Below are 11548 nucleotides of genomic sequence, written 5' to 3'. Positions count from 1 at the left end.
TTAAAACTTTTGAGTAATTACCAAGTTGACTTTTGAGATTTTGGGTATTAAACGAAAGACTTATTCAACAAATTTTATTTTAATTTGAAAAAGTCTCTAGGGCTTACGCATCACAAAAAAAATACGCCTCAAACGTCCGAATGCCAGGGCATACGCCTCTTGAGATTTTCGCTCCACATCATCGCCTTGAGACGTTTTTGGTGCGCCTCGCCCCGAAAACTCCTTTTGAAATATTGATTTGGCTAGATTATAAATAGTCATTTAAATATGCTTTTAAATATACTTCTGATCCGCTATGGTTGATAAATTTGTCAAGCGTAAGCACTTTTAATTTTCGTCAAATATTTAATAAATGTTATAAAATAATAAAAGAAGAAGTATTTTTATTTTTTATTTTCAAGAGTTTAAATTTTATTTTCAAGATCTTATTTTAGAAAAAAAGATTATACATACTTTTATAGGGTAAAAACTAGTTATATATAATTATTCACATAAAATATATAAATTATGTAGATATTATATATTGATGGACTATTTTTAGTTTAAGTCAATTACTATTTGTGTTAATTGTATTATTTTTTACGTGACTATTTTAAACTTACCCAAACATAATGGACAATTTTTGTCATTTTTTTCGCTAATATTCATTTAAATTTTTTGATATTTCATAAACCTTTCTTCCTTCCGAGAGCTCTCTGTATTTCAAGTGAGTTTAGGGTTTAGGGACGCTGCAGAAAAAGAGAGAGATGTGTGGTATAGCAGTGATTGTGTCTGGAATTAGGATTCTCTTATCATCATCTCTCAACATCAATTTCATCTCTCCACTACCTTTTTTGGAACAGCAGGTATATTATATACTGAATTAACCATTGATGTAATAACAACAAAACTGCAGCCTTATTAGTCCTGTACTTTACTTCTGATTTCACATTCATAACTCCTTTCTTTATCGTTTTAGATTAACCCCTTTTGCTACAACATCTAAATTAAGTAAATTAAAAAACAGCAAATAAATGAGCTATCTTTGTATCATTATTTATGAAGTTTCTGTTTTTTTTTAAAAAAATAAAAATTCTCTTTGATTGATATGAGATGAACCCATTTTTCTACAACACATAAATGTAGAAAAAACAGCATAAAAATTGTCTTTTAAGGGAAATTTAAAATACTAGCTTTGAACTAAAAGATTTAAAAGAAAAGAGCTACCTTTGAACCTTAATGAGGAAAGATTGATGTGAAGTTTCTAAAGTTGTTATCTTTATCAAATCACTCTTTCAGTAGATGAACCCCTTTGCTTACAACATCTAAATTAAGTAGAAGAACAACAACTTGTATGGTTTTTCTTTAAAATCTTTTTGATTGATCTTCTTATACAGATTTCAAATTAAGCAAAAGCAGCATAAAAACTGGCTGCAAATGAAAAGGAAAAAGCTTGCTTTGATAAAAGAGTATTAAAAGAAAAGAGCTACCTTTGCACCTTTAATGAGGAAAGATTTATGTGGAATTTCTAAAGTTGTAATCTTTTTCAATTTCAAGAGAAATCTTGAAAAGGATAACGATGTTTTATATTGTCACTAGACTTTGTTTTCAGTGGATGACATAAAAGCTGTGTTAATAAGAAGGGGTCCAGATAGTTTGGGATGCAAGAAAATTTTACTTCGTTCTGGGGTTTCATCTTTGTGTGGTGGGGAGCAAGATGTTGTTGCCTTTGTGGAAGATGAAGATTCCGGTGAGGGGGAGGCTTGTTGTATGGGTGGTGGTGGTAAAGAATTCACCGGAGAGTTGCAATTTGTTGGTGCTACATTGCAGCTTAGAGGCATAAATCCTATTGTTCAACCATTGACAGACATATCAGGGAACATCCTTGTTTATAATGGTAATACCACGGCGTCTGAGCCTTTACCTACATGCTAGACTGAAGCATATCTTGTATTTTTTTTGGTTCTTGACTTTCCTATGCGTGATATTTTTTTTTTCTAACTTAGTTGATGCTTAACCTTGGAGAGTCAAAGAATGTACACAATTATGAGTACTTGTTTCTCTGCACTTTCAAGTAAATGACCAAATGCAGATTCCACAATATTTGTGTTCTTGTTTGCAAAAACAATTCTGATTTTTTTTTCTTTTCTCGACCAAGTTGCTTGCTTCAGCATTCTTTCTGTTTTATATTATCTTCATTCTGTCAACATTAATTATTTTTATTGACTATTGTTTGTTTTCCTGTATTCCTGTTTAGGTGAAATATTTGGAGGCATCCAAATGAGTAGTGATAGCAATGACACTGAAATTCTTATGCAACATCTAGGACTATGTTGTTCTCGTGTTTCCTCTCCACATAATAAAACTCATACTTCAGGAGAAAGGCAAAGTTCTGTTCCAGAACTTCTTTCCAGAATCAAGGGGCCGTGGGCTTTGATCTACTGGCAGGTAACTTTTTGTGGTAAGTTTCTATTGGCTTATTTCAGCAGGAAAGGCTGAATCATTTTGAAACAAATGCTTCTCTCATGCTCTGCTTACTCTTTGCTATAGTGTAGTTCAAAAACATTATGGTTTGGTCGAGATGCATTTGGAAGGCGAAGCCTTCTTGTTCACTGGCCAACGAAGGAGGACCCTCAGTTTCTGCTGTCTTCCGTATCAACACTTGCCTCTGTAAATGAAAAATCTGGTAACTCTCTTCAAAATCTTACTCGTTTACTGATATCTTTTACTAATAATATCAAAGATTTTTTGGAGAAACTTCATCTTATTTTGAAGCAAAACATAAGCGAATCGGTTGTCATTATCTCTTTTGAGAACAATTATATTAAATTATCAATAGTGATGATTGAGAACGTGCCATGTACAGACAAGAACATTTAACGATCAAACATATTGTTTTTGGCTGAGCTTTCTGGTAATTAGCCATCCTCTATTTCTGAAGTTTGTTGCTTCGTAAAAACATAATTGAAGATTAGCTCTCTCAATCCAAAACTGTTCCTTTTGAGCTTTCAAGCGGTCTATTAGTTGGATAAAATAGTTGATTTTGGAAGAAATTCTTTATGCATAGTTTAATACTTTCAAGTTCGAAACTTCTATGTGAATTATTTGAGTGTCTCCTACCGACATGAAAAAGACGAAATATGGCAGCAGTTGGTAGTGTAGTCTATAGCTCCTCGATTATCCCTCTGTGAATAAGTGCAATGTTTTAACGCATGGAACACTTTGATCTTGCAGAATTTGCAGATGGAGGTGGAATAACCAAAATAGACTTTTGGGAAGAACTTCCATGTGGTGTATACAGTTTGTCTATTGGTGCTTCAGGAACAGATGAGGATTTAATTGGTGAAGTTTTGAAGCATGACTGGACAGATCCAAAGCTTAAGGAGTTAATCACTTGGGAGAGAACTTCTATCCAACCAAAACACGAGGACTTGCTTGCTTCCCGTCAAAAGGTTTATAGCACGAAAGAGGACTCACGTTTAACTCCTTCCGTTCTGATGGAATCTAAGTTAGGTCAATATCACATAGTCATGCTGTTAATACCATTTATTACATGTTTGGTGGATTTAGTAATTGTAGTTAAAAATGCGTTCAGAGTCTAACTTGAGTGCAGTCTTCTTCTAATTTTACAGCTTCTACAGACTGCCTACTTACATCGCTGCCTCACAGGGTAATGAATGCTTTACAAGAGTCAATAATGCGGCGCACTGCCTTAAATACAATCTACCAGGTTTGAAACTGTTTAGCTTTTGTTTTCTGTTTCCGCCCAATGGTTAGAACTAATGCTTTGAAACCCCCCCCCCCCCCCATGGGAACGTCATGTTGGTTTAGAAGCCCTTCAACGGAACAGCAAAAACATAAGCTGCTATTTAGCTTTCATAATTGACATAATTCTTGGGTAATGTGTAGTCCGCTACAGTTGACTACACAACTAAATGCAATGCTCCGGTAGCTGTGCTCTTTTCTGGTGGAATAGACTCTATGATACTTGCAGCACTACTAGATAAGTGCATGGATGCCAAGTGTGAGTTTTTCCAATATCTGCTATGTCCCTCTTGCTTGAGTTTAGAATAGAACATTCTTTATAATTCCTTTCCTGTTTGTTATACCTGTGGCAAATCTAACCTTAGTAATGGTCTATTCTGGTGTTAAAATTGTAGACGAAATTGATCTGCTTAATGTAAGCTTTGACGGTTCATGTGCTCCTGATCGAATCTCTGCTAGAGCAGGTCTAAAGGAACTCCAAAAAATTGCCCCATCAAGAAGGTATCCATTCCCCTTCTTGCTTTCATATGTACTATTAGGGACTGGAGTTCTTCGTGAGAAATAAGCAAGATGATACACTTATGTTTGAATATGCATGTTGATAATGCCCAAAATGATGAATCAAGCAAAGTATGAGCCTTGCATTTACAAGCAAAGTATGAGCCTCGAATTTAAATGCAAGCATAGCTCTTGTGAAGAATAATTGGGCATTGAAGAATTTTGGCAATTTAAAAAAGGGTTAATCGCACTAAACACCCATGTAATATGATTCAGTTTCAGATACACCCCTTGGATTTTAGAGGCCTACACTTACACTTACACCCCCTATTCTACAGAAATCCTACATTTACACCCCTTGTGAGGTATGTTTGTAACTAAGTATGTTAAAAAAATGGTCCTGCTCAATGTACTTTTTTAAGACAGAGAGATATTAGGTTGCCCATGTGAAAGTAAAACACTTTTATGCGTTGGTTTTGAGCGTCTACCATTTTGTTTCTCTCCATTTTCTGTAATTTTTCTTTTTTTTCGAGGTTTGTTCATCATAAAATTGAGTTGCAGATGGAAACTTGTAGAGATTGATGCTGAGCTGCTGAAGCTGACCTCTGAAACGAAGCATGTCATGTCACTAATAAATCCTGCAAGTACCTACATGGTATCTTTTCAATCGATATTTATATGATTTGCGTCTGTTACTTTTTTGTGTTGAGTCACGATCAATTTGCTCAACTAATTTCTTTCCTTGCTTCAGGATCTGAATATTGGTATAGCTCTGTGGTTGGCTGCTAGTGGAGATGGTCTGTTGCAAGATGAGACAGGCAACAATGATACCTCTGACCGTGTCAAGTACAAATCTGCGGCTCGGATTCTCCTAGTTGGTTCTGGTGCAGATGAGCAATGTGCTGGATATGGTCGGCATAGGACAAAATATAGAAATGGAAGGTGAAGTCCTCATGTATATGAATTTACCCTGTCTTCCACAATTCAAAAGGTGGAACTGTGTAGAGCGTGCATGTATTGATAGTACGCTAACCTCTCTTGCTCTGTTTAATCAATTCCTGTTGATTCACTGCGTTCTTATGTGTAGTTTTGTCTTCCTCAATAGTACTAGGGGCAGCTAGCAATGGGGTGCATTCACCTCGAGATGATTTAATGTTTCTATGTCCTCTTCCTCCTGCAAAAAAAGTTGCTTCAGTAGTTCTGAGAGCTTAAAATAGTAATTGCTCATGTTCTAATGTGTGCTCCTCCGTCCTGTTCATTTGGTGCTCTATCTGGATCAGCTGGTTAAGTCTGAATGATGAAATGAAACTAGACATGCAGAGGATTTGGAAGAGAAACCTAGGGAGAGATGACAGGTGTATTGCTGACAATGGCAAGGAGGTACTTTGAACTGCTTAAATGGCGTACTTTCTTATATTATAGTTACAGTCTGATCTTATTTTCTATTTTTGCCAGGCCAGGTTTCCATTCTTAGATGAGGATGTCATCAGGATTTTGCTAGATATTCCATTGTGGGAGATCGCTGACCTTGATCAACCAATTGGTATTGGTGACAAGAAAATCTTGAGAGAGGTTAGATTCACCTTTGAATTTATCTTAGATTGGGTTTTGAAATTACATTAACGAAGGATGTCATGATCCTTTGTTTATATTTGTACTTGGTGGCTACCTTAAACAGAAACGTAATCCTTACTTTATTCTCTTCCAATTTTACTGCTGCACTCTGCCGAAGTTTCTCTTCATCCCGGTGGCTCTCCCCCTTTCTGATATCTTTCACTTTTATCTTTTTCTTTTAAAGGTTGCATATCTACTTGGTTTATCTGAAGCAGCCGCTCTGCCAAAAAGAGCAATCCAGGTATGTATGTTTTGCTCTTCATCTGTCGCCGAGTCAATACTCTTATTCATGACTGAGTAACAATAAAATATCTTAATTGAGGAGTTTGGTTTCCACTTTTTTTAATGTAGTGAGTGATTGTGCATAGTACAGCGTTCTTTTTTTAATCCTTTCTTGTGCATGCACGTACTCTGACAGCAACTTTAAAACTTATAAAGAATAATTGGTAATATGGATAAAAGTTGATTGTGATTTGTTTTTTTAATCATATAAGGTATCGCAATCCTCACTGCAAAATTAATAACCAATTACTTGTACCATTAGATCCCCTTTCGCCTCATCCTCGGCACTAGGTTTGTTAGGGAAGTAATTTTTGAGGTTTTCCTAAACAATATAAGAACTTTCTGTAATGCAAGAACCAAATGGCACTCTTCTTGTCATACTGTTGAATGTTGATATCCATTTTGCCAAATAGAGTTTACATTCAAAATCAACTTTGCTTTACAATTTAGGTACCACTTGTTGCTTGTCCTTCATTGGCCATAGAGTTCCATTGCTCAAATTTTTAACGCGGCAAGTTCACTCAACTATGTTTTAAACATTATCTTCAGTTTGGTTCAAGAATTGCAAGAGAATCAAATCGGAAGAATTTTGGAAGCAACCGTGCAGCCAATCAAGCCTCTGCCGGAAGTGTAACGATATATGGAAATAACTCATAATCCCATATTTATGTATCATAAATGCCCAGTTCGTTTGCTGGAGCCTTTATCAACTCCATTCATCTACTTTACGACGGGATGAGACCATAAATCAAGGTGGATGACAAACTAGCAAAAGATGCATGCATGCCAACTCCAACATTCAGCTAGTGCCATAATATTATTAGAGTGATGACTGATCCTGCATATTATTTGAAGGACGGTTTTGGGAGTCGAGAATGTTGATATTATCACTTGTCTTGTGTGTTCGCTTTGGCAAGACGCCGAGTTCAAGAGGATGACCCTACACTTTCCCTTTTGTTCTACTTAGTTTTGAAACCATTGATTATCCTTTGGAGGGTTATTAGTTTGATACTTTGGTGGAAAGATATAGTGAAAACTCTCTTGGCTTTTTGGCAAATGATCTATGTTGCTCCTACTAGGTTTTGCTCTGTCTTTCAACTGTCTATAGGCTCTATTTATGCGAACATCCAATATATGTAGTTAGTTTAAAATCCAAGCACACACCGTTGTTTTTCACTCGGTTGATGCCTTTTTTCCTTTTGTTTTCTTGTAAAGCTTAGTAATTATAAGCAGCTCCAGCTTACATTTTATTGGCTCGCATTTGGGATTCTACCACAACTCATTTGATTTACTAGGGTTGAAATCAATTATATATACTTATATAGTGGATCTTTTAACACATATTACATGGGTTTGAGCCAAAGCTCTTGAGTTCGGAATTAATTGGCTCGATGTATGTATACATCATGAATTCTTTAAAATAAATATTGAATTTGTGCTACCGAATGCCAAATACCAAAGAATTGACTCGTAGAGTGTGTTTGGTATGAAGGAAAATATTTTGCGAAAAATATTTTTCAATTTTCTTATGTTTGGTTGTCTTAAATGTTTTGGAAAACGTTTTCTTCGTGAACTCATTTTCCTCCAATTAGAGGAAAATGTTTTCCCTATCAAAAGAAGGGAAAATATTTTACAAAACTCTTTTTCAACCTTCTCTACCCTATTCTTCATCCCCACCCACCCACCCACGCACCTACTCCATTACCCCATCAAACTCTCTAGCCCCCCCCCCCCTCACACTATACCCCACCCACCCCTACCCCCAACCTCGCCCACCACCCACGCTAAATAGAACTATTATTAAGAGTACTTTCTTTTCATGTTGTAGATAGAATACTTTTTTTTATTTCAACAAAATGAATATTCTTTTCATGATGTAGTAAAAGTATTTTCTTAAATTTTAACAAATCGAGTACTTCATTTTCATGACGTAGAAAAAATATTTTCTTTTATTTCAATAAACTAAGTATTTTGAAATAGGAAAAGTATTTTCTTTTCATTCATCAAAATGAGTAATTTTTTTTCATATTGGAGAAAGAATACATTCTTTTTCAATAAAATAAAGTATTTTCTTTTTAGGTATTGAGCTCAAGTTTCAACATTGTTCTTGTGTGAAAAAAGTAAAGTAATACATTAGTTCTTTTGGGTTTGTGTAAATTTTGAAAGGAATAATTATTAGTGGTAAGACTTGTAACGGCTAATTTGTCGGAATAAAGTATTAAAAAAGGGAATATTCCAGTGAATATTCTTGGTGTTTGTACTATTAGGGTTTTCTGAGAAAAATGGCCCATATATATAGAAAGAAGAGACGCTGATAAGGGCATGTAATATTTTTTCTGATAAGAACACTTTTTGAGAAGAAGACTTCCCTCTGGCAAAAACACAAAGATTACCTTTTTATAAAGATTCTCGTTCATATTATTCCCCACTTTTTCACCAGATCCAAGGATTGTTCATGCAAATCTTGGATCTATCTGTCATTCACCGATTGTCAGACAGAATATTCACCTTGTCCAGTTATTATCGGGTGAATCATTCTCTTTATTTATATAAACGCCATTTACAGACATTTATTACTAGATATATCTCATTTAATGTTCTTGTCGCAAGGGTATTTTACATTTATTGTCATCAATCATATGCAGATTCTGTCTCATCGATCGTGCATCCTTGTGCTTAATATCTAAGTTATTATCCTTAACTAAATTTAACCCTTCATTATATAAATTAAATAGTTTAACCGGAGATTGTATTTCTTAGTCTAACAATAACTACTTATCTTAAAAAATAATTACAACATCTCTTTTCCTAATCTATTCTTGAAATCCACGTGTTATAGATATCTTGGTCATATGTTATTTTAGCCTCATTTGTTTGCACTTAATGGAGATCTGAATCTTAATCATTCAGGTCTCAGATATTAAGCGCGTTTGTTTTTAAAGTCCGAATCTTAATTATTTAGATATTAATCATTAAGTGTGTTTATTATTTTTTACTTCACAACACTTAATGAGTCTGAATAGGTCTGTATGATTAAGATATATAACATATACTTAATTTCATTAAGATGCTATCATCCATATTCATTATTAACTGCTGCCACCGCCTACCATTATCAACTACCATCATGCCACCAACACCACCATACTCAACCACCACTACCACCACCACCATTATCGACTATCACCACCTACCATCCCCACCACCATCATTCTCAACCACAATCAACACTCATTCACCTCAACTACCACAACTAACCATCCCATCACCATCAACAACCACAACCAGCACTGCCCATTATTATAAACTATCACCAACCACCACCACCTTCCTCAATCACAACTACCACCACCACCCACCATTATTAACTATCACTCCTCAACCACCCTCAATCATAATACCATTACCAATCATCACTAGCTACTACCCTGAACTATCACCATCAACCAAAACTACCACCAACCACCGCCTCTAGTCGGCATTCATAAACACTATCGTTAGCCATCACCACCAGCAACTATCATATTTTAAAAAATTATATATTTTGTTGATAGAATATTGGATTAATTAGTATTTTATTTGAATTTTATGTTTATTAATGTTTAAATAAAGATATTTTTTACACATTCAGATATTAAAAATCAAACAGTCTTAATCATTTAATATTCAGATCTTAATATACATCTTAATATTCAGATGTGTATTCAGATTCAAATCTCTTAATCTTAATATACATCTTAATATTTAGATGTGTATTCAGATTCAAATCTCTTAATCTTAATACACATCTTGATATTCAAATATACATTCGGATTCAAACGTCTTAATCTTAAAAGCCTCATTTTTTTTTCTGTCATAAGAATAGTTTTTAATATGCATAATATACAAGAGAGATAAAACAGAAATACATGGTGATATATACTGATATATAAAGTGAATATACATTCAAATATAATTCATTAGATTCATCGCTTGAAGATTATTTTAATAATTTCGGCTATGGATTGGGGGAAGTTGGAAGGGATCTCAGCTAGTTACTATAGCATCAGTTTATCCTCAAGTGGAAAATGTTTTCCGTGGGGGGTTTGACGGGGTTGGGGTGGGTGAGTGGCGCAAAAAACCGAAAAAAATACCGAAAATTGAAGTTGGAGTGGGTTGGGGTTAGATGTGAGGGTAGGTGGAGTTTTTATAAAATATTTTCTTAACTTTTTCTACGGAAGTCATTTTCCTCCATCAGAAAAATATGATATCTAGGAAAATATTTTTCAAACTATTTTGTGCAACCAAACAGTTGAAAATGGAAAAATATTTTCTTTTTTCAAGGTCGTTAGGAAGTAGAGCGATTTCGGAAAAAAATATTTAATTTTTTTTGGCTGGAATCATTAGGAGAGAGAGAAAGGATACAAAATATTTTTGCTAATTTTAAGGAAATTATTTGGTTAATATTGAATTTGTGCTGCTACCTTTTAGATAAAATATTGAATTTGTGCTGCTAATGCAAATACTAAAGAGTTGGCTCTTTATGCCGATAGTTGAACACATTTGTCATGCAGTATCAAATGGCCCTTTAATCCCATTTTTAGTATGTTTGGTCGAGCTTCTAAAATTTGCGAAAAATATTTCTCTTAAGAAGTTCTTTTTAAAAAATATTTCAAAAAGGGACTCAGTAATAATTTGATGCAATTTTGTGATTATTAGCATTTTAAAATAGTTGAAAATTTGCATAAGGGTTAATTACTTACATTTTCTCTTCAATCAACTATTCTTAGGAATTAGCCAATATATTTTTATTCCTAAAATTTGAACTAAAAATCTTAATTTCATGACAATTTAGGATATTTGTATTTCGAAAAATTGAACTAGAAAACTGAAATTTATGACACATTACTAATTCCTAAATAGCAATCCTTTAGAATGGCTATCTGATGTCATTTCTACCAAAAACAATATATGTACATTTTCTAATATACATAATCCTTTATATTTACTATTAAGACTGCCTGGACTTGCAATTTAGAAGAAAATCACTTTCAGACTTGTAAAATCTCTTGAAAAATAATTTTAAACAAAGTAGACAAAGATAACTTCTTATCTTAAAATATAATTACAACATTTCTTTTCCTAATCTATTCTTTAAATTGAGGCGTTATAGATATTTTGGTCATATTTTGTTAGTGAAAGAAATCAATTTATCCTGGAATATTTTTTATACTAGGAAGGCCAATTTTCTTTGCTAAACTTTAAACCTGATGGCTTAAACGCCTGAATTTTCCTCCTATTTATAGCTTAAGAATATTTTTAAGTCTCTTCAATCTAGTAACTTATTCTGTTATTTTCACTCTTCAACCTCCTACCACTACCCGCATATAAAGTTGGTTTAGGGCCGACAAGCCGGCAACACATTATGTTA

At 34.0% G+C, this 11548-nt stretch overlaps 1 protein-coding gene across 4 annotated transcripts; it reads left to right on the top strand.

Annotated features, from left to right (window-relative positions):
• The first annotated feature begins 644 nt into the window (after positions 1-644).
• LOC107761729 (uncharacterized) lies at positions 645-7314 on the top strand. 4 transcript variants are annotated; one of them, XR_001642630.2, is made up of 14 exons: positions 645-845; positions 1579-1876; positions 2237-2427; positions 2530-2665; positions 3214-3492; positions 3612-3709; positions 3889-4003; positions 4140-4245; positions 4804-4897; positions 4994-5184; positions 5523-5622; positions 5703-5814; positions 6041-6097; positions 6688-7314. XR_001642630.2 is itself a non-coding variant. In XM_016579993.2 (14 exons), the coding sequence occupies exons 1-14, from the start codon at positions 747-749 to the stop codon at positions 6643-6645; spliced, it is 1938 nt and encodes a 645-aa protein (XP_016435479.2). In that variant the 5' UTR covers positions 645-746; the 3' UTR covers positions 6646-7314. The 4 variants fall into 4 exon arrangements, 3 of the variants coding, with proteins under 3 accessions (XP_016435479.2, XP_016435480.1, XP_016435477.2); XM_016579993.2 differs by having other exon boundaries at positions 5698-5814; positions 6589-7314; XM_016579991.2 differs by having other exon boundaries at positions 647-845; positions 5698-5814.
• Positions 7315-11548: the final 4234 nt, after the last annotated feature.

Source organism: Nicotiana tabacum, chromosome 24, assembly GCF_000715075.1.
Source record: "Nicotiana tabacum cultivar K326 chromosome 24, ASM71507v2, whole genome shotgun sequence".
Lineage (NCBI taxonomy): Eukaryota > Viridiplantae > Streptophyta > Magnoliopsida > Solanales > Solanaceae > Nicotiana > Nicotiana tabacum.
This window is presented reverse-complemented; position numbering and strand designations above follow the sequence as displayed.